Consider the following 26,227-nt stretch of genomic DNA (forward strand, 5'->3'; position numbering starts at 1 on the left):
AAGTCTACGATTTACCCCCTTAAACCGAATCATCTAAAAAACTATAACTTCCGAATACAATTTCTATCATTATCAATCCCAGTATATACTTTCCTGTCGATATATATATATAATCTAATTCCATAATGAAGCTATCCCGTCGAATATTGGTCTCCACACTACTCATCGCCATAACCTTAGCTGCTAAATCTGCACCCTTAGATGACCCCGATTCCAAGCAATGTTATATCCCCAAATTGACAGGAGATAATTGCCGATATATAAGGAAACATTGCGATTCGTCATATTTCACATTATCAGCATGGTATTATTGTTCATCATCTTCATACCCATGGGAATTGGCATTAGGCGGTCTTTCATTAATAATTCTAAGTTTGTTAACATTAATCCTAGTTTCTTTGAGTATATTGGTTTCAAATTATTTATTTCGTGATTTGAATGAATTAACTAAGATTTTGGGAATAAATAATCAAATATTGAGTTTTATTTTGGTGCCTCTAACCAACTCATTTCCGGATTTAATTAACTATTTCGTGGCTTTGGATTCGAATTCGGCAGATTTGGTTATTGGACAAATTGTTGGGTCGATTGCTATTATGTTTACTGTTATAATTGGATTAATTTGTATCTTTGGTCATAATTTCATAGTGGAGCAACCGCGATTGTTAACAATTGATTTGGCATGGGTTTTGATAATCATTACTTTATTTCTGATTATATTATCAGATGGGAAAATTACCCTTGTGGAAAGTGTAATTATGTTAACCACCTATGTTGCATATATCATATTCTTAATGTTGTTCGATAAAGATAAATTACGAGATTTTGATGAAGAATTACTTATCGAACATGAAGATCATCAAGATATTTTGGAACAACCCTATAATATCGAAGATGCAATGAGTATCCTTGCTGCAAGAAGAAAAAACAATCGACCAGCCATAATTTCAAGGCCATCTTCACTTCGAACTGTTTCCCTGCCACAAGTCCCAAGAAGGGTTGCTTCACCAATGAGAACATCTGCATCATCTCCAGTAAAACAAATGGCGAGGTCTGTATCTTCTTCAGTTATTTCTCCGCCAGGATCGCAACCATCATCACAAAAGCCATCACCTGAAGGAAAACCGAAGGGAGCTTATGGTGATTTTTTGACAGTCACCTATGAACATCCTGACGAAACTACTCCGTTAGGAACACCTAGTCCCGCACCAGAAGCTGCACAAGAAGCTGCACAAGAAGCTGAACCACAGAAGCCAGAGAAATATCATTGGATTGAATACTTTTTCATTGCAATTGAATTTGTGTTGTTTATGTTAGTACCGGTGCATAAAGATGTTGAAGAAGATAGTTATCATTGGAAATCAAAATTTAAGAAATATTGGTGGTTAAAATATTGGTATCTTATAGAAGTTCCTTTATTACTTAATTTTGAAGTTTTCAATTATTCATATTGGTATGTATTACCGGGGATTCTAATTTATATTCCTATAGTATTGCTTATTGTTCCTCATGTTAAAGACAGTCATATTGTTATTGTTATTACTTCAGTTGGGATTGTCAATAGTTTGGTAATCGTTTCCATGATGTCGATTGTCCTTTTACAATTATTAAAGAATTTAGGATTGATTTGGAGAATATCGGATTATATATTAGGATTGATTGTATTTTCAGTGAGTAATTCTGTGAATGATTTGATAACGAATTTGACATTAGCAACCAAGATCAATCCAATATTGGGTATAAATTCATGTTTGGGTACGCCATTGTTATTAATCTTATTAGGTGTAGGGATTAATGGAGCAGTCGTGACATCTAGAACAAAGCATCCCGTCAAATTTCATTTGACTAATAATATAATAATCAGTACCTTTGCATTGTTGGTGACAATTATATTACTTTTGATTTATCTACCACTTAACAAATGGCATTTTGATAAGAAATTGGGATATACATTACTTGCATGGTATGTTATTATAACTACGATTAATTTGTATTTAGGCTAAGTTCATAATCCTCGTCAAAAGACTTTACGGTTTCATTTTTAGTATTGTTGTTGTTGTTTGCAATTGTATCTTGATTTTTGGTAAGTTTATTATATGCATTTTGATAAAGCCCTCCATTTCTTCCTTTAAAAAACTCGGGTTCAAATTCTTTAAATAGGGACACTTTCTTTTCATGATCAATTGGGTAATTTAATAGGACATTAAAAAACCAATCATTTTGAGTTTCTTGAATGATTTGTTTAAATAAATTTATGATGTACTCATCATCATCTTTATTCAACATACTTTCAATACTAAGTAATTTTTCATATATCGGTATTGGAATTGATATGTTGAATTTAATATAATTTACAAGTAAATCTCTTGCTCGTAAATACTGTTTTAAAAATATTTCAAGATCGATCAATTTGATTAAGGGCCTATAATCCCCGTTGTAAATCAACCCTCGAGATAATGCTTGTTTTGCCAGGTTATATTTTCCATGAAATATGTAAAAATCAGCTAATTTAATCCAAGAATCAGGATATTGTGCGGTGGAATATAGGAACCTATGTAATGTCAATTCAATGAATGAAAATGGATATTGTTTTAATTCTAAAAATTCCAAATATTGATACCAAGTATCGAATTGTTGCTTAGATATAATTTTCACGTCAAAATATTGTCTTGAAAGTTTCTTTTCGAAATTAAACAATTCATACACCTTGAATTGAGTAGTTATATATGCACCCATGAATGAATTCTTTAATTCTATTGATAATGACTTATTATCCTTATACGTAAATTTCGCTGGGGCAATTAATGAGATAAGCTTGTTATCTTCCTCTTGACCAATTTGAGCAATAGCATCAAAGAATTTTTTATAAAAGTATTCATAATGATAGATTGGAATCTCAATTATAATTCTCAATAACACATAATATTTCTTCAAGAATTGATTCGAATCAGTTTGGAAATTTTCTAAAAATGACAAATATAATTTATAAAATTCATAAGAATGGAAATGATATCCAATTAACTTCCTAGCCTGTTCAAATAAGTTTAATATTTCATTTAAATTATTAGTTAAAGTATTCATTTTAAATTGTAAATAAGAAATCCATAATTCAATACAATAATTCAAATGTTGTAAACCTTCAAGATAGATTTCATTAGCACGTGAAGTATTGCCCAATTTAAACTCCCAATCAGCATATCTTATCCAATAATTGAACAATAAAGGAAATTTCTTGAGCAATTGTCTATAAGATGATCGTAATAATTCCAATTCTGGTGGTGGAGTCACTTTGGTGATGCCTCTCTTCTCATTGAATTCAGCAGTTTCAACTAATCGTTGCCAAAGATTTAAGTTATTTGGATCTTGTATTAATTCCGTTGATACCGTTGACCATTCCTTGTTTATTATTTCCATTCTAGACTTCTATCTTTAGTGGATTCTCTTTCTTTGGTTGTAAAAAGAATATCAATCCAAAATTTGGTTGTAAAAAAAAAGCTCAACCAAATTTTGGCAGCGATGGGAGAGCGTGGTAGCGCCTGGATCAAATGTAATTAGTTGCAGCTTGTTACAAGTTTGGTTGAAGAAGATAACTTTACAGGAGACCTGGCTGAAATATTATTTTCTGAAGACACTTGACTTCTATTGTTTGCATATCATTTGTAACCAATTTATAGAACGTCTCCCAAAGATATTTTTTGTACTTGAGGAGTACCATTCTTATAGTCTCAGATATTTTAAATGCAAAATGAGTTCCAACTCGCTTTCTCTCTCTCGAGAAAAGAAAAAAATAAAAGATTTTTCAGCCATCTCTCGATCTCTCTCTCTGTGTAGATCCATCAACCACGACATGTCAGACGACGAATTTGAATCAGGAGGACTTTTTGAAGAACCAGAAGGGTTCACTCCACCCCCACCATCATCCCATTTCGCAAAATACACTAGAAAATCCACCACTGTCACCCCTACCGAAATCACCTTAAAACTAGTTGGAAAATCACCACTTTGGGGCCATTTATTATGGAATGCTGGGATATATACTGCTGATTATTTAGATAAACATGCTGACACACTTGTATCGGGTAAAAAAGTGCTTGAATTGGGTGCTGCTGCTGGATTACCTTCGTTGATTTGTTCTTTAAATAATGCTAAGGAAGTTGTATGTACTGATTATCCTGATGCTGATTTGATTTCACATATTGATTATAATTTTGAACATTTAAAGAAAGAAGGAGGGGATAAGATGAGTGACTATAGAGTCCAAGGATATATCTGGGGTCAAAATATTGTGCCATTAGTATATGGCCCAGAAGAAGAAGGTAAGTTACAGGAACAAGATATTAAAGAAGAAGATAAGTTTGATTTAATTATCTTATCTGATTTGGTGTTTAATCATACTGAACATCATAAATTGTTGAGTACTTGTCGTAGAGGATTGAAATCTACTGGGAAATGTTTGGTTGTTTTCAGTCCTCATCGTCCTTGGTTATTGGAAAATGATTTGGAATTCTTTACAACTTGTGAACAACATGAATTTAAATCAGAAAAGATTGAATTGGTGAATTGGAAACCAATGTTTGAAGAAGATGAAGAAACCGTTGAAATTAGATCAAGGGTTTATTCTTTCTTCTTAAATCCACAATGGTAATAATACCCAACACACATTCATTTCTTCATTTCCTCTGTGTATAATAATAGTAACAAAATAATTTAATAGACATATAAATGCAAGTGTAATAGATCTTCTCAAAATGAATAATAATATGTATTAAGACAAAGATATAAAAACTAATGTAACAAACCTCATGTATGATCAACCTATATGTTTTTCCAACATGATTTAAAAAATTTCATTAACCATTAAATCTATTGAGAAGCTGGAGATGGGTTCATCTTTCTCTTACCGTTAGTTAAGGTAACATTGACGAATCTTCTGGTGTATAATAAACGAACATAAGCTCTACCTTGAGGCTTCTTTGGCTTTTCTTGCTTTTCAACCTTTGGAGTTTGAGATTTAACTTTACCAGCACGAGCTAAGGAACCGTGAACTTTACCCTAAAAAAATAGATGTTAGTATATAATGAACTTCTTGTGTGTGTTGTTTTGAGGTATAGATTCATTTGAGTTGGGTTTAATCTTCCAATTTGGACATATGCTGACAAATAAATGGATCTTGAATAAGTCCTCTTCTAAATCTTCAATAAATTTGGTAAAATTTTCAATAGCCATTAGGCCATCATTGTTTGACTCTGTAGTAGATAATACATTGACTCGTTTGATATATTCAATACAGAAAGGCGAATCTTTCTGGTTGCTGTCTGAACTTCCGTTCATTTGCCCTTCATTCCATCTGACTTAATTCATGACAAACTTGCCAATAATTGTAGTAGTCCATCCATCTCAGTCTCTCTCAATAGTGATATCTATAGTTTCATCCTCAACATGGTCATCCCTTCACATACCATTTTGACGATATATTATATGTATAGGTTTATATGGAGAAAGTAAGAAAAGGAGAAATTTCTAAAAATGAGAGGGAAAATTTTTTTTCTATTAAGAAATTTGGTTTTCCTTAGTTGGGGTGGATTTTGTTAGTAAATGATGTTTTGTATGGTGGATGTAAGAGACAAACGTTTGTGTGTAAGAGAAAGAAGGTACAATCATCTTTTCTACAGGTTATATGGATAAACTGTAATTGTTAATTTTACATGTTAAAATTTTTACATGTTAGAATTTTTACATGTTATGCCAATTTCCTAATAGTATTTAATCACGTGCCATTGGGAAGAATTAGGGCTCTGCCCTAACAATGATACATTTAACACGGGTTCTTGACGAGGATTAGCTCATCGATCATTACTAAGTTACAGTTAAAACAATTGCTTTATCATTACTTCGTACTATATTACAGTATATCTATACATATTCATCAAGGGAGACTCACGTTCAATACCTCTATTCTAAGATGTTGATATAATCATATAAAATGTACTTGCAATAATTATAAACACCAAACTAATCAATATTAATATTCCCAATCTAGTAGCAGGATACTGATTCTTAGTTAATAAATGCTGTACTTTAAAATATCTCTCAACCCCAAATAATAACGTTACAATCCCCATAAATATAAATATTGAACCTAAAGGTTTTCCATACTTAACTATGGAATTTATTGGTTCATTTCCGACATCGCTTAGATCTATAAATGCAGATTCATGCATGCTAACTCTTAAATTTGAAGATTTATCTAATCGAAATAATTGTGTTATTCCGATTCCAATTGTGACTAATGCTAATGAAGTTCTTAACCATGCCAAGAATGTTCGTTCATTGGCCATATGATCTCGAGCTACTGATCCTTTGTTTTCTAATGTGAGTGAACGATATTTGGATGTTGATACATCGGATGTATGTTCTTGCTGTTGTTGCTGTTGTTGTCGTGATATGGATGGAGTTCTTTCTCTGGACTGCGAGGAAGCTCGTTCTCTGGAATGGGAGGCAGTTCGTTCTCTGAAGTGTGGCTCGGTCATCGTTTATCGTTTAGTTAGATCTAAAATTTATTTATAGATTTGAAACAAATGTAACAGGTATATTAAAGATGGACTAGGATCTGGATGAAATAGTATTAGATGATGGACTGATGACAGATGAAGTGTCTGTTTTTGGAATTGATTTCAAGGGTACATTACGGCGTTCGTTATCGATTATTATTCTTGTTCTCCTCGGTAATAAAAGACTCGGGTAGAATTACGCAACATTTTTAAAAACTGTGGATCCAAAATTAATTTAAACAATTAATTTAACAACCGAAAAAAACACAAAGGCAATTAATTTTTCCATTGACACTTCAAAGAATTGCAAAATGTTTCACAATTGATTTTTGCAGTCATCTATTATAACGATAGGACCAAGCTATTGCAGCCATCTAAATTGCTACTAGCGCATCAATAATAACGGCACTGATATCCATGTAGTAAGTTGAATCCGGTAACAAAGGCCGTAGTGCAGCATGAGCTATTTGCAGCCATTATTTGCTTCAACGTGTCTCGGAGAGATGTAAAATAATCGTATCTCTATAAATAGTTGGAATAGTGAAACATGTGAAAACGTCGAGGGTTAATATTTCTAGTCTTATCTTTACTACAGAATTCGAATTTTTTGTTCCAATTTCATCAAAAACTCTGCTAAATTCGTACAAACTAAATTTCATTTCCCTAAATATACAAACACGGAAATAATTATAGCAATCTCAAATGTACATTTCACTAGAAGCTATCCCTTATCTCAATTATGAAATAGTGTCGAGGGGGATAGTCTAGTTTAGGGAGGAGGTTGTAAGGGTGAAACTATTGTCTGTGCTGTTTCATCAAGCCTCATCTAATGGAGCGGAAAAAATTATTCCTTGACCTAATCTTGCTTTTATGGTAGCGCGGATAAAATAATCTAATTGCACGGAGATCCTTTGCTAGTAAAGTTAGCTAACTAATTTGAATACCATAGAGACTTTACAAGAGGAAGAATACTACAGAGTAAGTTATATGCTAAAAATGCTCCTCTATTAAAATTGTTCAAATATGAATATATATATATGCCTATAAACTAACGCCAAAATTGTTCTAGTCTTAAATACCGATTATCAAAAGAATAAAACCGCCAACCCGAAAAATGCAATAAATGACCCACTCAAAACGCTTGTCAAGAGATATCCCCTAGCGCCAATCTCATCACCACCACTAGCTCTTCTAATTAATGACCCACCAGCACCACCTTGAGAAACTGTAACCTCTTCATATGACCGAATCTCCCCCACTGAACCACTAATGGTTCCTAATCCAATCTCACCCAGTTGTGGAGTTGCCACGGCGGTGTACATAGATGAGAATTGTTGGGTATATGGAGATTGAGTGGTTACTAAGTTTCCATTGGCGTCGGTGCCTGTTACCCATACCAATGTGGGTGATGCGGTGGTTGGGGTTGTGTTAGTTGTGGTGGTTGTAGTTGCTGGGTCGGCTGCAAATGCCATTGCGACAATTATGAATAAGTAGGTTGTTATGTATAGGAATGTATTCATTGTGAAATTGTTATGTGCTTGATTATGGGGTTTGTTGTTGTAAGTTGGAATGCAATTGTATGGAAGTGTGTTATAAATAATGCGATGGGCTGAGCTTGCGCAGTAAGATGAATTATGTATTAGACGTGAGTGATGGATGTATGCAAAAGTTCTAACCGGTCGTTTGGTTTGATTAATGTTTAGATTCCTTTCTATGGATATCCTTTTAAGTGAGATATTTTTACCTAGAGGAGAAAGAAGGAGGTGGAATACGGAGGAGGATTAGATGATTTTAAATAAAAAAAAAAATTAAGGGAAAAAGGAATGATGATTTAATTAGAAATTGTAAAAAATTATTTTTAACAAAATAGCCGTAAGCGCATAAAAAATAATTTTATTTTTAAGCCCTGGATCAATTAAATTACAGACATTTTTTTTGGCTGTCAAACACAAAAAGAGCCTACTCATAGAAGCTCTATCAGTTGTCTAGTTGATATATAGATTAAGTCAATGGAGGATCATCGAGAGTCACAAGGGACGCAGACACATATTAGATGTCACCCATGTAATCTTTTCCGGAAATGTGGCCAGAAAAACTATCAAATGAAATGAAATTAAAGTTTTGCGGTTAAATGTCGCGGAGAAGGGAAAATGTCGTATTCATTAACAATTCTAAAGATAGAAACAAACAGGCGCAAGACAATACAACAGTTACGATAGCGAAACAATCACTCCAATTATGACACAGTACATCCAAATAAAACGGTCCGATGAGATACCATACTGATTACACAAAAGTTGTTGAACTTCATCCTTTGTCTGTTTCAATTATGAAATTGAAAGATGGCAGTTTGGTCCACTGTGCTTTATACCGTTCTGGACCAGGGAGAACTTTCGATTGTTTGTCTATACCAAGAGAGAAAAAGTTTAACAGATGAATAGACCCCGAGTCAGTACGTAGGGGATTGGGCAATGAGGTGTGTGTTGTAATCCTTGGCTTCATTTTTTTTTCACACTCAAAACGTATCATTTTGTGTAATCGATCCTTGTTGCTAGTTAAAGATATGATGAAATTTTTCAACTCCCTTTCGAAAGTAAAAGCCAAAAGCAACCCTTACTCCTTGATTTATTCCCTATACCAAACTTGTAACTATACAATACACTGCAAATATTAAACAACTTTTTATTATTCTTCTCAGCCTCTGCTTTATGTCTCACCCTTATGTTTCTGAAAAATGTATTCAATTTCTCAGCCAAGGCTGTTTCCCATTACTATTACGTACTTGAAATGAATGAATGAAAATTCTAGAATTTTTATTTTTATTTTTGTTCAACTTTTTCTAAAATTTATTTTTTTGTTTTAGAAGAATTACCTCGGGTTTAAATCTCTGAATCACACTGAAACCCCAAAGGCAAATGCCGTTCCACTGATCTCTATACCTAATCAAAACAACAACAACGAGACCAGAGATATTCTTATCTTTGTCCTGGTGTCTCTTTAATTGCTCAAATATTCTATGTGTATTTTAATTCAGTGTAACAACTGGAAGTTTAATCTCACATGCTATTAATAGCAACATCCTTCAATTTTTGCAGCAAAGCCCTCAGGAATCCGAGCCCTATCTATACTCCCTTACTCCTTTACCACATTCGTAGTCTCATTCTCCAAATGCGGTGTCATATGAAATAATCAATTGCAGGTTTCTTTGACGGTATTGCACTAACATCTTGAGTGGCAGCTTCAAATACTTTATACTCACGATTTAAATTATCATCAATTGTCAATACACTAGCAACATTCCCACATCGATAACAATAATTAGGAGCAGACCAAACTGTTACCAATCCACTATTAAACATTTCTTTATACCCCTCCATTACCAATTGATGTGCCCTAGCAATCAAAGAAATCTTATTCCGATGTAAAAATTTCTTTACTTCGTTCTCCCCAAATAAAAACCCGGCACCTCTAGGTGATATAGCCCAACCATTAACATCTTCAGGATCTGACCATAATAAATCACACATCCCACCTTCATGTGGAACCTCTTGTTTTCTATCCAATATTCTAATTTGATCAACAGTATCGATTTCAGGACTCAATCCTCCATGAATACAAAATACACCATTTTCACCACCAATTATCGCACCTAATGAAAGATAATCAAATACTTCACAACAATATCGCCATACATTAACAGTCCCATATTTTCTCATACATTCATCATAAAACCCATATACGGTGGTGATTTGTCTACTTTCATGATTTCCTCTAATCAAAGTCATTCGATCAGGATATCGAACTTTCAACGCCATTAATAATAAAAAACTTTCTAATGAATAAAACCCTCGATCGACAAAATCTCCAAGAAATAAGTATTGAGTTTGAGGACATGGTCCACCAGTTTTGAATAAAGTGATTAAATCATGGAGTTGTCCATGGATATCTCCACATATTGTGACTGGGGTGTCTATATGTTGAATATTTGCTTCCTGGATGAGAAGCTCGATTACTTTTGTGCAGAGTTCTTCAACATCTGCTTCTGGGATGGGTTTGCATTGTTTGATGTTTTCAATGGTACTAAATACGCGTTTTTGTTAGTAAATTGAGGCTGGTTGTTGTAATAAATTCGTAAGGTTTACATACTCATCAAGATTTAGCATCGTTTACGTGTGTTTGTTTCTCCTCTTCTTTATCTTGTGCTTTGGCTATACAGTTTATTGCTGATTACGTGGTCTCTGATTTGATGTTTTGTTTGAAAGTTGTGTGGGTTTTCAGGTTTTCCGCGAATCGCGATTTTTTCTGAGAATTTTTGTGTGACTAAAAATTTATCAAATTTATCACGTCAACCGTTTTAGCTGCGAATGCCTTGCATGAGATTTTGGGTGCGAAATTTTATTAACTTTAAAGAAACACATCTAATTAAAAATACATCATGAACTAAAGAAGAAACTTATAAAAACATATATATAAGACAAAGAATGGAAAGACAAACATAAGGAACTTACCTTGCTCTTGTAGGTAAAGTATATTTCTGGAATTTAGCTTGTAATTGTTTTCTAACAGTAACCTTTTGAGTACCAACAAAACTATCAATACTAACTTTAATAGCTCTATTTAAATCATTTTGACTAACAAAATCACTTAATCTCATCTTAGCAAACGATTCAGCAATTCTTAAAATAGATTCTAAATGACGAACAGTAATTGGGAACGAACCAGTAGTTATAGATTCTTTTCTTAAATCAGCATATACTCTTGCTACTTTATCAATATCCATTTGATGTAATTTAGGTTGAATCTTAACTCTAGCATATTGAATATATTTCATAAGAGTTTCTTGTGGAATTGAAGAAATTTCCAGTTCTTTCTCTCTGTATAATTGAGAAATCTTTTCTGATCTAGATCTACGTGCTCTCTTGGCACCTTCTTCATCATCATCATCCATGTCATCTTCATCATCTTCAATATCTTCAGTATTAGAAGGATGCGATCTCATATGTGAATCAATAACAAATCCAGCCAATCTTTCATCACTCTCAGGATTAACCAAATCACGAACCACACATAAAATATCAAATCTTGATAAAATAGGTTCAGTCAAATTAACATTCTGAGATAAAGGTAATGTCGAATTATATCTTCCACCATTTGGATTTGCTGCCGCCACAATCGAACATCTAGCTTGTAAAGTAGTAACAATACCGGCCTTACTGACAGAGATCGTTTGTTGTTCCATAGCTTCATGAATCGAAGTACGATCTTGATCTTTCATTTTATCAAATTCATCAATCAAACAAGTTCCCTTATCCGCCAATACCAACGCACCACCTTCCAATGTCCATTCACGTGTAATAGGATCCTTTCTAACTGAAGCAGTCAACCCAACAGCGGAAGCACCTTGACCAGTGGCGAAAACGGCACGAGAAGCAGTTTTTTCAACATACTTCAAAATTTGTGATTTTGCCGTCCCAGGGTCACCTAATAATAATACATTAATATCACCTCTGATTGATAATTTCCCATTCACATTCTTGGGAACCCCACCGAATAAACTACATGCAACGGCAGTTTTGATATCTTTGTGACCATAGATCGATGGTGCCATTGAAGCGATGATCTTATCGATAATGCCTCGTTCTTGTGACAATTTTCTAAATTCTCTTTCTTCCTCTTCGGTCCAGATATTGACGATATTATCACTGTTACCACCCAAGAAAGCGGTGGTTTCTCTTCTTTTGATAGAATTGGCTTCGATAATAGTGGCGAAGACGGGGAATCCATTCTTGGCATTTAATTGTCCATCATAGTTGTTTTTATATATTCCGGTGACTTCGATTTCTTCACCTGGTTTAGCAACGTCGACTAAATCGGATAATAAGATGATTTCACGATGTCTGGGTAATCTACCGGCTGGAACAGTTCCTGGAGCTTCTTGTAAGGTGATTCTTTGATAGTTTCTATATAAGGTTTTTTCGGAATTCATTTTAAATGGACCTTTACTTTGACAATTAGTACAGAATGAAATTCTAACTTCGGCATTTGCATCTTGAATAAATGGTCCAAGGACAACACCACATTTAAGACAATCGAATTTGACATATTTTAATTGAGGGAAAACACCAGTTCTTCTGGTTACAACTCCTGAAACTTTAATCAATTGATTTAAGTTATTTTCACGTAAATCACGTAAATTCAATTTATTTGGGAAATTTATGATTCTAACATGAATTTCTGAATGAATTTGGGAATAATTAGGATAATGTAATTCAGTAGCTTCCATTGCAACAATATCGAAAATCTTTAACATTTCTTGTGGAGAAGTAGCTAAAAATAATGCCAATATTGCTTTTGAATCAGCTAAATGATTATAACTAACTTCCAAAGATTCAGCATTAACTTCACCCAAAGTTCTAATACGAGCACCATAAACCGATCTACCCTTTGAATCAGTATATTCCAACAAGAAAGCCTTCAATTCACGAGCAATAGATCTACTAACTGCCGGTTGTAAAATCCATTCAGTAATACTTGGAGCCTTAATATCAGTCAAACTTTCCAAACTTAATTCTTCATTAAACGGATCAATTTCAACCTCTTCATCATCCTCCATAAAATCATCTTCCCCTCCATCACCATCCCCCCCTCTCCGTCTTCTTCTTCTCTGAATAGGTAACCCATATTGATCCATCATCCCACCAGCTTCATCTTCATCCTCATCATCATCCTGCAAGAACGCAGTCCGTCTTGACCTATTTGCATTTGACAAAATTGCATCACGACGATTTAATTGCTCATCAATTCTTCTTCTAGTAGCAGCATCCATTTCTTCATATTCTCCAGTATCATCGATTTGTTGGTCACCTAAATCATATCTATCTTGTTCAGGATTGGCACGATAATCACGTTCCATCATATCATTGATCAAATCATCACCATCTTCTTCTTCATCACTGGGGTTTAAATCGGCGATATCGTTGTGGATTTCGTCTTCTTCGTCTAATTCTTCGGCGTTGAATGGGATGGCGGGTGACGATGGGGGGAGTTGGGGTGAGGAGGCGAGATAGGGAGAAGATGGGTGGTGACCGATGGAAGAGTCTGGGTGTTGGTCTTCGGTGTCGTCGGCTTGTCTCTTTCTGGAATTACGAACCGGACTTGACATTGTGTTTATTGTGTGTATTGGTTGTATAAAGCTTGATAAGAAAGAAGAAAGAGTATCAGAGAAAATGAAAATAAAAAAATTGAATTGACATTTTATGAAAAATCTTTTTGAGAGAAAGACGCGTTCAATTTATTTTATGTTTTTTTGTGTCTCGAGAATTTATTAATTAGATTTCCTAATTGGGATAAATTAATTTTTTATGAAGATTGTACACACAATCATATAGTTAGTGTTTTCAATGTATCGTTTAGGTTAATATTCAGCTAAATGACACCGAGGAAAGTCTTGCCAGTCTTGAAGTTGGAATAAAAGATGAGCTGACGTTTCGTCATCGAGAACTAGAATTACAAGTCTCCTTCAACTGTGAAAGTAACAGTAGTTGCAACACTTCATGCAGGACTTATATTTCTATTAAGCTTCACGAATTATTTCTGGGAATGATTCAAATAAAGAATCAAAGAAGCAAATTCCAGCTAATTTTTGATATAGATCTGCATTTAAACGAATCGTTTCTAACTTCTTGGAATGGCGCTACCAACTGATCGCAATCTTCTTATATCACAAAGAAAATGCACTGTTTCTTGTGTTTCACTTATTGATCCATTCGAGATCCTATACGTATAAGAGGATTAATAATTATCGAAATCAGGCTGGTAATTATAAAAGAATTGTAATTTATGTTCTAGATGAAGAAACAATGCGAAGATTCATGGAGTTTTTTTAATACTGGTGATCAAATAGAAATTGAGTACTTCAAGAAATGGATCCTATTGGAGTTGGCTTTTGTCATCCCTACAAGTAATATAAACTCTTTTCTACTCAACAAATAATATGATCTTTGGAGTTCTAAACTTCTTCATTCTTCTAATTACTTAGAAATCTTACTAACCCATGTAAAAAAATAAATCTAAATTTGGGTGCAAAAAAAAAGAAGGAAATAGAAATTAAAAAATAAAACTCATTAAACAATAAGGAGGGGAGCTATAACCCCCTACTCCTCCTATTCCTTTGACCCCTACAATTTTTTACATGTTAATTCTTAAAATTTTTTATTAATAAAAACCTGTCTCCTAAATACCTTTTTATATAAATGAACCAAAAACTATTTTGAGAACTGTAAAAATACACAGTAGTCTATATAAATCATCAAAACCATAACAAAAGATGCACTTTACACTATGTACAGATTAAAAAATGCAAGCTTTTTAAAAAACTTTTCACCTCTTCTTATTCTCTTTATTCTCTTTATTCGGGACCAATTAATAATGGATGATCAGATAAACCAACACAAGTTATATCATGATGATTTCCTTGTCCAGGACCATGTAGATGCCCACAAGGACATTCATAATCACTACTCGATTCCTGTGCCATACTCATCAGTTGCATTTGTTGTTGTTGTTGATATGGTTGCGGTGGTAGCCCACTCATCAGTTGCATTTCTTCATTGTGATGTAATGCTTGCGGTTTGTTCGTAAAATGATCTTCTGTAAGCATCAGGAAATCAACCATTTTATGTTGTTCAACTGGATGTAAATGTGTGTCATTATCATTCATCAAGTATTCATATGATTGAGAATGACTAATTGGAGTAAGAATACCAAATGAGGTTGCATTTACAGCGACATCATGGGTAGGTCCGTGATGGTATTGTCCTTTACCTTCTGGAGTAATAGAACGATGGTGTTGATGATGGTGTGGCTTATGGATATAGTGTTCTTCACTTACGGTTGGACTCATGCTGTGATGGGTGTGATGAGGGCTGCGATGGTGATGATGATGATGGTGGTGGGGTTGGTTATGATGCTTTTCTAAATAATTAGACATTTGTTCTGCTTGGTCTTGCTGTTCTTGTAGTTTCTGTCTCTTTGGGGCTGATTCCAAGGAGTCTATTTGCATTGTCGACATCATTGGAGGATAACTAGATATATGTATTTTGATATGTTTCGTGTAAATTAAATGAAATTTTTTTTCTCAGTATTTAATACTCGAGATTTGAAATTGACAGTGGTAGAAACAATCGATGAGATGAAAACGAGATGAACATACTTAAAGGGTATTTATATACTAAATGAAATTTATTTATGACGGATATGCACGTATAACTTTAATACACTACGAGTGGCGTTATTATATAGGGGAGCACTAATAATAAATATATAAAAGGTAAACAAATGACTTTATCCGGATTTCGCTGTCATCTTTTAGTTCCCACCCCTCCGCCCTTCTTTCTGCGCCCTTTCAAACTATAATTTACTACCACGGCAAGAGGAAAAAGAAACGCGGTTAGTACGGAAAAAAAATATTTTTTATCATTTTTCTGCTGGGGCTGGCTGACTCCCGTGCAACAACAATCGTTTTAAGTCAAAGTTGCAAAAATCTCGTGCTTTCTTTTGCTTTTTCTATTAATTTCTATCGTCTTCTTCTTTCCTTAGAAGTAACTATGATTTTAATATCCAAACAGGAATAAGGAAAGATTTATATATAAAACCATTACGATATTCAAGATAACCGATATACTGAATTTGCAGTTGCTTTGCATACTTCCGGAATACAAAAAATCTTATTCGGAAGTGACGTGTCAAGGCCAGACTCTTAAATTACGAGAACCATGACCAAATCTCATTTACCTTTAGATCACATCACATTTTTATTTTATTTTCAATAATGTTGCCTTCCTTTTTATTATTATTAATTATATTCAATGGTCAGCTACTAATTATTAAAATGTCACGTATTTTGTTGTAATTGAAGTCACGAGCATTGGGGGGGATAAAACGTTTTTATTTAATTGCATTGATTTGCATGTCACCACATTTTTGTAAGTTGTTTTGATTGCAAAAAATTAATTTATTTATAACTTAATACTTTAACTTACATATTGCAATCAAAGCAATAGGCAAGTAAAAGAGATAATAGTATCGACAACTTTCGTTCACTTTCCACAACCGCTTCGATAGAATTTGGTATGGCAACTGTAAGGGGAAATTTAATTGTGTTCCTCGAGAACAATTGATTCTTCCAAAAATTAGAAAGATCAGATCTCAGGTACTACGTAGTTACATACCTATTCTGGTCATCTTGAAGTATTGTCTAGGGGGGAGTATTTCTAAACTTATGCAATTAGTTACTTTGTGTAACTGTTTGAAAAAGCAATCAATCTCAAAAGTTTCTTTTGCTTGGCAGCGCAGCTGTCAATATTCATACACCTAGAAACCTATCTTGAGATTTTTCAGGACAGTATCTTCGACAGGCAGAATATAGAAAAGTTTGCAATTAGTTTTGGGAACTGATCTCTAATGTATATCCTGACATTCTAGATCGCGTTGTAAGTTTACCTGAAATAATTTTACCAACAATGGAACAATAGAATTAATGCCCAATTACGCAATCATTCGTTTAACTTGCAATATGCACTCCAATTAATTTATTATTAGATAAAGAATTTTCATTCAGATCCATTTTGTACTACGAAAATGAAATCTACAACTGTTATTACCACCCCCTTTTCCTTAATCCAAAAGTTCATATGATCCGCTTGACTTAAACCAACTTAGAATTTCAATAGAAGGATAACAATACAGAAAATAGAAAATGGAAACCAATACACACCATCACCACCACCACATCCAAATCAAAGAATCTTTCCTCGTCGGAAGATCTCTCTTGATCTTCACCTCAATATTCGTCTCCCTCGGAGTATTCATCTTCGGATTCGAACAAGGGATAATGTCCTCCCTTATCACCAACACCTATTTCAAAGCCTATTACAACGATCCAACTCCAACAGAAATCGGTATCATGATCTCAATATTAGAAATCGGTGCATTGGGATCTTCGTTCATAGCCGGAAAAATCGCCGATAAGGCAGGTAGACGAAGAACTATTAGATATGGATCGTTTATTTTCATCATTGGGGGGACTTTACAAGCTGCTTCTACCAATATTTGGTATCTTAGTCTCGGGAGATTGATTGCTGGTGTTGCGATTGGATTTTTGACTACGGTTGTGCCGTGTTATCAATCGGAGATTAGTCCTTCCCATCATAGGGGTTTTTATGCCTGTTTGGAATTTACGGGGCTCATTATTGGGTATTCTAGTAGTATTTGGGTTGATTATGCGTTTTCATATATTGAAAGTGATTGGAGTTGGAGAAGTCCCTTGATTCTTCAAGTAGCTATCGGGATGTTGTTATACTTAGGTACTTTTGTGATTGTGGAGACTCCAAGATGGTTATTGGATCATGACCATGATGTTGAAGGAATGATCGTTATAGCTGATTTATATGCCAATGGAGACGTCGAAGAAGAGAATGCAAAAGATGAATATCGAAACATCAAGGAAAGTGTCCTTATTGACCGGATTGAAGGCGGTGAAAGATCTTATAAATATTTATTTCAACGATATGCAAAAAGATTATCAGTAGCTTGTTTTTCACAAATGTTTGCTCAATTTAATGGAATTAATTTAATTTCATATTATGCCCCTTTAATATTCGAATCGGCCGGTTGGGTAGGTCGTGAAGCCATCCTAATGACAGGTATAAATTCCATCATCTATATCATTAGCACAATCCCTCCTTGGTTCTTGGTTGATGATTGGGGAAGAAAACCATTATTATTATCCGGAGCAATCCTAATGGGTCTCCCCTTGTACATCGCCGCATATTCCTTATTCTTAAACAACTCCTTCACTCCCGTCACGGTGGTTGCATGTATGCTGATCACAATGGCGGCGTTTGGATATAGTTGGGGACCAATCCCTTGGTTAATGAGTGAAGTGTTCCCTAATAGTGTTAGATCAAAGGGTGCAGCAGTCAGTACAGCCACGAATTGGCTTTGTAATTTTATAGTTGGGTTTGGATCACCGATTTTATTGGATTTGATAAAGTGGAAGACATATTTGATACCGGCTACTTCTTGTGCTATTTCATTTTTTGCCGTTGGATATTTATTCCCTGAAACTAAGGGGATTAGTTTGGAAGATATGGGGTCGATCTTTGATGATAAATCTTCGATTTTCTCGTATCATTCAAATGGAACTCCGAGCGGAGCATCAAATAGAAGCATTCGTCATTTTGATAGTGAGAATGGTTCCAATAGTGATATTTTACAACAATCTCATGCTTCACTTGTGAGAAGTGCTAGAAGTCCAACACCTCTCATGAGACAGGAATTGGAAGGTAATAGTTCAAACCCACAAATTACAACTCCGTTATTAAAACCGGATACAATGGCTCCGTTAATGGGTTCAGTAGATGCATCGTTGCCGATTGATAATTCGGTCGTGCAAGAAATTGAACCGCCATCGTTTGAACAAATCATTAGATTCAAAGCGAAACAATACAGGAAACCAAATAGATTCACTTCATTACTTTCTAGACATAAGAGGTGTGATTGTACAAGTGAAGAATGTAGTATTAGGAGTTAAAAAAATAAATACAATTATAAACAAATAAATAGATCACTTTAATACAATATCCATTTCAATATCTCGAAGTTGGTCCTTTCTAGAAATTCCTTCCTTGATATTCTTCTTCTCCTTAAATAACTTCTCTAATTCTCGTTCAATTTCCAGAATCAAATAAGTATAATTACATTTCCGTGACCTTACTCTAGATTCACGTAAATATCTTTCAGCTTTTCCATAATCTCCAAGATGTAAACTAACAACCCCTAATCCATAAGTGGCCAACGCAACCGTTTCATTAATTTGATTATGTTCTTTGACAACTTCGGGTGGGAATGATTTTGCAAATTCCAAGACTGATTCATATGCTTTTGTAGCAAGCTTGATACAGATTTTCTTTGAAGAAACGATATTTTGATATAATTCTTTGTCTTCGGTTGGAACTTTGTTTTTCATTGCGTCAAGAATTGATTCTTTATCTTGTTGATCTTCTAATAATGCTTGATTCTTGAACTTTTCATATTCAATCCCAGTCAATTCGGCAAACTTTCTTCTCATTCCAATCTCTTGAGCTTCTAATTCTTCAGCTTGCATATATAACAATGAACCTAAATTACATTGAGATAATAACATCTTGGAAGGTTCAACATCAGCTAATAACATAGATTCAGTCATTGAGATCTTGACCTTTGATGCCATCGCGAGATCACCCGAAGAGATACAGATTGCACTTAATAAATCCATAGCATTGAAGAATTCCTCCGTGAATGGTTCCCATACTTCTGGTGTCTTTTTGATCCGGGTGACTTCTCCATTAGTTCCCGTGATTAAGATACTATCATTTTCCAATGTGGCGGAATAGGTGTTTTGATCAGGTTGGCTCTCATCAACTTTAGTAATTAGACTTAATTTACTTGGACCTCCAATGACTTTATTAACTTCATCTTGAGCAATAATTAAATGCGTAACCAAAATCGCTTTACATAATTGTGAATTTTCTCGATTCATTTCAACTAATTTAATAGCAATTCTCAAATCCTTCTGGATCAATTTCCGTCTTTGTTCCCAAGTCCTAATCCTCTTCCCCTCTGGTGAATCTTGTGGCGAAGTCAAAACAGTCAAATACAAAGTCGCAATCTCATTATATATAAACGCAGCATCCGCTCTCATATTCAATCTCTCAAACATCTCAGCAATCTTCAATTGAATACCAGTATATTCATCCGATAACCTATCCATCTTAAGTTCATTACAATGTTCCAAAGCTTCTAAATAAAACTTCAATGCTAATTGATAATCATTCTCACCTTTATCACTTTCGGCCCAAAGTCCTTTTCGTAATATTTTGGCAACTGAACTGGGGAATGTATGTTTTGGCCACCATATATAATAAGCAGCTCCCCCGAAGGCTGCGAATACTGCGGCTGTGTATAAGAACAGGCGAAAGAATGATCTGGTTGGAGGCGGTTGTGGAGGTTGATATTGATAGTAATTGCCCAGAGTTGAATATCTTTTGGTCAGCAGTAATGTTCTGGTGTAAGAAGCTCGGGTTCTTGATATTACACGGTTACAAGACCGTGTCAAGAGTCTAGTATGCATATTTATAGTTCAATTGGTACGGAACTGGAAGATTGACTAGGCGAATCTGAAATGGAACATTCTTTTTTGGCAACGATCTTTGATTGATCAGAAAGAGTCGTGTGAATGGATAAATTTTACGTAAAACCACGCTACCAACCGCTTCTATTCACGTGATCAATATTAATCTCTTTTTGGAGTGCTCCGAAGAAAATGAAAAAATTCAAACAATAAATAACAAACGTTCAGATTTTTAGTGAATCCATCAACTCATCTTTTACTAATCTAACCTTATTGGTGAACTTTGTACCGCTAGAATATCTACCAAATAGCGGACCACTTTTTTCTGATTCCTTTTGTGTTTTTTTGGCATTTTCAGAGAATTTGATTTTTGGCAACAATTAAAACATGAACAACAATCCAAATATGTCAAATCAAGGTATGGGCAGCAGTAGTAATGATCATCTGAATACTCCCAACATGAACAACTCAAACATCAACCAACAGATGCAAAACCGACAACAAGGTCAACAGCAAGCAGGTGGAGGTACGGGTAGACCAATGAATATCAATCCAAATCAATTGGCTCAGTTAGTTCAAGCAATGAAGAATGAAGTGGCATTAGCAAAGAATGCGACTAATGAGACTGAAAGACAAGAGCACTTCCGTAGGGCAGAAGGTATAAGGAAGATATTGGTGAATTATCTGGCACAGAAGAACCGATTACAACAACAGCAGCAGCAACAGCAGCAACAACAACAAAGAAACCAACAACAACAACAACAGCAGCAACAGGCACTTCAACAGCAATCACAACAACAACAACAACCGCAGATGCAGAATGCATTGAATGATCCGCTGCATCAAGAACAAATTCAAGCAGTTCAAGCTCAAGCTCAAGCACTTGCTGCTGCACAAAGCAGACAAATGCCAAACAACTCATATTTACAACAACAGCTGCAGCCGTCTCCTCATATCCCAATGAATATGCAAGGTAGTAGACAAACATCGAATCAATCAACACCATTGATGGGTCAGTCGCCCAATCCTTCACTCAGGCAATCTCCATTAATGCAACAGAAACAAGCACCAGGAAGTTCAGGGCAGCAAGGGCAACAACCAGTGAGACAATCACCTTTGGTTCCGCGGCAGTCACCACCTATGGGAAATCAACAAATTCCCCAAAATAGAAACGTGGGTAACTTTGCTGGAGCTAGTGGAACAGGTGCAGGTGGTGGCGGTGGAGGTGGACAATCCATGCCAAACATCAGTCCCAGTAATATTAATATGGAGAGATTTAATCAAGTTAGACAAAGAATGACAGAGGTGCAGAGAAGGATCCAACTTTTGGAACAGGGTAAAAAAGGGAATGTTACTCCTGATCAACTAAATATTATTGAAAAAGAATTGATTGAACATAAAAATAAATATCAACAATTTCAGAAAGTTGCAATTTTTATTAGAAATCAATTGGTGTCACAAGCAAAGAGTCAACAACAACAGCAACAAGTCGCCGGAGCGGTACCTGGGGTGGGTACAGCATCTGCAACTTCCTCTCCACAGATTGAACAAAGGTTCCCACCTCAAATGCAACAAGGTCAACAGCAACAGAACCAACAGCAACAACGGCTTACCAATCAGCAAAGGGCCCAAATGATGGCTGCACAAGCACAAGCACAATCACAGGCATCAACGCCTCTTCCAATGAGACACACTCCCCAAATGCCATCGAAACCTCTAGTTCAACAACAACAACAACAACAGCAACAACAAATGTCGCAGGCTTCTACTCCATTTCAACAACCTCCGATGCCCATGCCTCCTCAACAACAACAACAGCAAGCTCAACAATCGATACCTCAACAAAGAATTCCAAGCAGACATGCGACAGCCACGCCACAAACACAACATCAACCGCCACCACCTTCAATAATCCAACCTCCACAACCACAACCAACTGAACCGATTCAAGCCAATAATGCACCAGCTGTTTCGGCCCCAGTTCCGACACAAAGAGGATCCGGACCAACCACATCCAAAACAACTCCAGCAGCAGCAGCACCTCCTTCTGCAGCATCCTCTACCCGTCCAGTGTCGGCCGCAGGTTCAGCCACTGCCGCGCGCAAATCAGTTTCTCCCGCCGCATCAGAAACCAAATCCCAACAATCGCCACTGAAACCAAGATCGAGATCTGTGACATTGCAACCCGGTGGATTGAATCTTCAAGGTATAACCAAACCCAGTGTCCCCTCCATACCAATTTCCAGTAGTCTAGATGTAAAACCACCGACCATAATAACTTTCAATTCCAATGCGGATACTCGACCATCATTGACTGGAGGTGCGGCGAATTCGTTGAGTATTTTATTGGATACTCCTGCCATTACAAAATTACCCATGTTTGATTTGGCAAGTGGTGGTAGTCTGGCCAGTGTATTAGAGAGTGGTGGTGGAAGGGCATTGAATAAACGAAAACTAGCTGATTTGATAAGTACGACCGGAGTGGATGAAGGTGATGGTAGGACAAGTATTGATGGAAATGTTGAGGAATTGTTATTGGATTTGGCGGATGAGTTTATTTATTCGGTGACGGGGTTTGCTTGTAGGTTGGCGAAACATAGAAAGGTGGATAGTATTGAGGCGAAGGATGTACAGTTGCATTTGGAACGGAATTGGAATATAAAGATTCCTGGATATGCTATGGATGAGATTAGGAGTACGAGGAAGTTGCAGCCTAATTCGAGTTATAATCAAAAGGTCCAGGGTGTGGAGATATCGAAGGCGGTGAATGAGGATATACATACTTTGTAAGAAAGGTTTAAATATATTTGTAATCTATATCATAATAGTTTAGTTTTATTAGAAATGAAATGAAATAATTAACTATTTAAATATAAAACGTATGAAGTTGTGTCTATTTATCTTGTTCGTATTTTTCTTTCATCAATTTTCGTATATTTTTAGCCCAATTCTTATGTTCTTTATCATATATCCCTTCTTCCACTCCTTTTAAGAATCCTTGTTTATCTTCCAATAGTTGCCAAGGTGATTTTCTCGCCGTATCATCTTTAATCAAACAAGAATCAATAAATTCACAAAGCTGCCTGTCATAAGGTGCTTTAGTCACAGGATTAATCTTTCCAGTCAATGAAGGAGCTTTCTCATTTACAATTCGTTGTAATAGATCTAAAATCCCTTCTGGACCTTTGAATCGGTTTTCCCCTTTTTCATCATTATCTTCATTCTCATCATCATCGTCAGTCCATACGGGTATACCACTTGCCAATTCAATCAACATCAATCCCATAGACCATACATCCGACTTCACCCCATAATTCAACCCTTGAATTCTTTCTGGAGACATATATGTCGAAGTTCCAACAAATGTATCTGCCATCGCCAAAGAATTAGTTAATTCTCGTGAAACACCAAAATCGCATAATTTGAATTCTCCTTTATGTGTCATCAAAACATTATTTGGTTTTATATCCCGATGCAAGATTTTATGAGTTGTATATAAATAAGTTAATCCTGATAAGATTGAAAATGCTAATTTTTTCAAGACAAATAATGGAAATTGTTTATTTGGGGATAGGGATAATATTTTATCTAATGATCCACAATTACAATATTCCATACAGATCACAATTGTATTATTTGAATTTAAAAAAGCTCCATAAAAATCGATAATATAAGGAGAATGACATTCATGTAATATACGTAATTCTCTTATAATTTGACGTTGGATAACACTTTTCAGATCAATATGAATGATTTTTTTGGCCATTGTTTTTTGAGTTGGGATATGAAGGATTTTTGATACTGTGCCTGAATTACCTGAACCTAATGTCTTTAATGTTAACAAATCTTCATTGTTTAGAGTGAATGCACTGGTTGTAGCTAAAGAAGTTGAATAATTGGGTTCAAATCCTTGCGTTGCTTTATTCTGAGTTGGAGATGAAGAATTCGATTTTGTTGGAGATATTGATGAGATGACAGTTTGACGTTTTCTTGTTATTGTTGTTGGTTGTTGTAGTTGTTGTGGTTTATTGCCTTGTAAGTTATTAAGTTCTAAATTTGATATTTGATTTATTATTACATCAGTAGAATTCTCTTGATCTGGATCAATATTTCTATTACTTGCATTAACATTAAAGTTTGAATTTGAAGGCGTTTGACGATTTATAGTTTGACTTATTACAATACCTGCAGAAGGTGATGGTTTATTATCAGAATATGAACTCAGCAGCAAAGGAGACCCCAGACTGGGTGGTGGATGTTGTAGATTTAATATAGGAGCTGGTCTATGTCGTCTTTCACGTAACGAAGTGGGCACTTCTCTAAGTATGGCAACATCATCATTCCAATCCTTGTTGCCCGACGTTGGCTTAGGCGGGGAAGCGGTGAGGGACAATTTTTTGAAGTTCTTTCGTCTTAGTGTTTTAGCTTGTAATAGTTCAGAGTCTGTTGTGGATGTGGATGATGACTGGATTTTGGATAATGGAGATGGGACTGGAGGTAGTTGTTTATCTTTTGGGGAATGCAACTGGCCTGGCGTGATGTAATTCTGAGACATAATCTTTGGATAGTAGGAGTACCTGTATATATATATAGGTATGTCTTAGTTAGAAAACGTGTAGCTAATGTGGTATAGAAGTCAGTTAGATGAGTTGATCTGATATCTTAATTAAACGAAAGAATGTGAAGAATGTGTAATAAAGTTAATTAAATAAATAAATTTAAGGATCCAATGGGAATCGCCTTATGAATATTTTTACACGAGCACAATTTAATTTTAGTGTTTTTTTTTTCTTTGCTGGTAAAATAGGTTTAATAAATTGACTCTCCCTGTCATTTAAGCTTTTTATTGACAGTATACAAACCAGAAGAAGATTCAGGGGATCAGATAATAAAAGATAATTAATTACTCCCTATACAACCGGGTAGTAATGTCCGTTCTAATTTTAATCTTTGAATCTCCTACAAATTGAGAGGAAGTGGGAAAATCTTTTGGTGCGAGTCTACTGTGATGTGTATCTGGGAAATACATGTAACATTAGTGGTTGATCCTAAGTCGATAGTAAATGCATCATTACCCATCACCTCAAAAAAGATCTGCGATGCTCCATTAGACTAACCACGTTAGCCTATTGTGAGAAAATATGCGTGGAATTGATATATGCATTGATATGTGACTCCTCTCCTCCCTCGCTTGGCCTCTGGAATAAGAAATATCGCCAAGGTTTTTCCACAAGCTTCTACAACTCTAAGACTTTGCATATTACACGTTGATTATTAATTAACACCTAGCTTATCTTATTAAAGTATTGTTTAGCAATGCATATTAGAGGTATATTGGAAAGTTTCAATGAGTGAATACGGCCATTCTACTCCAACAAAATGGGTTACATATTCACTTCGTTACATAATTTGCATATGTCTACACGAAATAAATAATAGAAGACTCTTTGCGAGAAAGTAGTCCAAGATTCTTAATTCTTCCATGTTAGTGCGTGTATGGTAGATC

At 35.2% G+C, this 26,227-nt stretch overlaps 11 protein-coding genes across 11 annotated transcripts; 4 read left to right on the forward strand and 7 right to left on the reverse strand. All coding sequences in view use genetic code 12, as the record gives it.

Annotated features, from left to right (window-relative positions):
* Positions 1-125: 125 nt before the first annotated feature.
* On the forward strand, positions 126-1,977 carry J8A68_003799 (uncharacterized protein; the record flags this gene model as incomplete). The annotated part of the gene is made up of 2 exons (XM_049407692.1): positions 126-1,876; positions 1,938-1,977. 2 exons carry the CDS (start codon positions 126-128, stop codon positions 1,975-1,977), a joined length of 1,791 nt encoding a protein of 596 aa, XP_049262902.1.
* Positions 1,978-1,983: 6 nt separating this feature from the next.
* PRP42 (mRNA splicing protein) lies at positions 1,984-3,414 on the reverse strand (the record flags this gene model as incomplete). The annotated part of the gene is made up of 1 exon (XM_049407693.1): positions 1,984-3,414. One exon carries the CDS (start codon positions 3,412-3,414, stop codon positions 1,984-1,986), a length of 1,431 nt encoding a protein of 476 aa, XP_049262903.1.
* A 433-nt stretch (positions 3,415-3,847) lies between these two features.
* On the forward strand, positions 3,848-4,645 carry J8A68_003801 (S-adenosylmethionine-dependent methyltransferase; the record flags this gene model as incomplete). Its single annotated transcript, XM_049407694.1, has 1 exon — positions 3,848-4,645. One exon carries the CDS (start codon positions 3,848-3,850, stop codon positions 4,643-4,645), a length of 798 nt encoding a protein of 265 aa, XP_049262904.1.
* A 1,312-nt stretch (positions 4,646-5,957) lies between these two features.
* Positions 5,958-6,530, reverse strand: J8A68_003802 (uncharacterized protein; the record flags this gene model as incomplete). Its single annotated transcript, XM_049407695.1, has 1 exon — positions 5,958-6,530. The coding sequence occupies one exon, from the start codon at positions 6,528-6,530 to the stop codon at positions 5,958-5,960; it is 573 nt and encodes a 190-aa protein (XP_049262905.1).
* A 1,106-nt stretch (positions 6,531-7,636) lies between these two features.
* KRE1 (Kre1p) lies at positions 7,637-8,023 on the reverse strand (the record flags this gene model as incomplete). The annotated part of the gene is made up of 1 exon (XM_049407696.1): positions 7,637-8,023. One exon carries the CDS (start codon positions 8,021-8,023, stop codon positions 7,637-7,639), a length of 387 nt encoding a protein of 128 aa, XP_049262906.1.
* Positions 8,024-9,727: 1,704 nt separating this feature from the next.
* MCM2 (MCM DNA helicase complex subunit) lies at positions 9,728-13,713 on the reverse strand (the record flags this gene model as incomplete). The annotated part of the gene is made up of 2 exons (XM_049407697.1): positions 9,728-10,631; positions 11,060-13,713. The coding sequence occupies 2 exons, from the start codon at positions 13,711-13,713 to the stop codon at positions 9,728-9,730; spliced, it is 3,558 nt and encodes a 1,185-aa protein (XP_049262907.1).
* A 1,245-nt stretch (positions 13,714-14,958) lies between these two features.
* J8A68_003805 (uncharacterized protein) lies at positions 14,959-15,624 on the reverse strand (the record flags this gene model as incomplete). The annotated part of the gene is made up of 1 exon (XM_049407699.1): positions 14,959-15,624. The coding sequence occupies one exon, from the start codon at positions 15,622-15,624 to the stop codon at positions 14,959-14,961; it is 666 nt and encodes a 221-aa protein (XP_049262908.1).
* Positions 15,625-17,442: 1,818 nt separating this feature from the next.
* On the forward strand, positions 17,443-19,143 carry HGT3 (Hgt3p; the record flags this gene model as incomplete). The annotated part of the gene is made up of 1 exon (XM_049407700.1): positions 17,443-19,143. One exon carries the CDS (start codon positions 17,443-17,445, stop codon positions 19,141-19,143), a length of 1,701 nt encoding a protein of 566 aa, XP_049262909.1.
* A 33-nt stretch (positions 19,144-19,176) lies between these two features.
* Positions 19,177-20,781, reverse strand: J8A68_003807 (uncharacterized protein; the record flags this gene model as incomplete). The annotated part of the gene is made up of 2 exons (XM_049407701.1): positions 19,177-20,437; positions 20,759-20,781. The coding sequence occupies 2 exons, from the start codon at positions 20,779-20,781 to the stop codon at positions 19,177-19,179; spliced, it is 1,284 nt and encodes a 427-aa protein (XP_049262910.1).
* Positions 20,782-21,108: 327 nt separating this feature from the next.
* Positions 21,109-23,511, forward strand: J8A68_003808 (uncharacterized protein; the record flags this gene model as incomplete). The annotated part of the gene is made up of 1 exon (XM_049407702.1): positions 21,109-23,511. The coding sequence occupies one exon, from the start codon at positions 21,109-21,111 to the stop codon at positions 23,509-23,511; it is 2,403 nt and encodes an 800-aa protein (XP_049262911.1).
* A 103-nt stretch (positions 23,512-23,614) lies between these two features.
* On the reverse strand, positions 23,615-25,276 carry HST7 (mitogen-activated protein kinase kinase; the record flags this gene model as incomplete). The annotated part of the gene is made up of 1 exon (XM_049407703.1): positions 23,615-25,276. One exon carries the CDS (start codon positions 25,274-25,276, stop codon positions 23,615-23,617), a length of 1,662 nt encoding a protein of 553 aa, XP_049262912.1.
* Positions 25,277-26,227: the final 951 nt, after the last annotated feature.

Source organism: Hemisphaericaspora subhashii, assembly GCF_019202705.1.
Source record: "Hemisphaericaspora subhashii strain CBS 10753 chromosome Unknown scaffold54, whole genome shotgun sequence".
Lineage (NCBI taxonomy): Eukaryota > Fungi > Ascomycota > Pichiomycetes > Serinales > Debaryomycetaceae > Hemisphaericaspora > Hemisphaericaspora subhashii.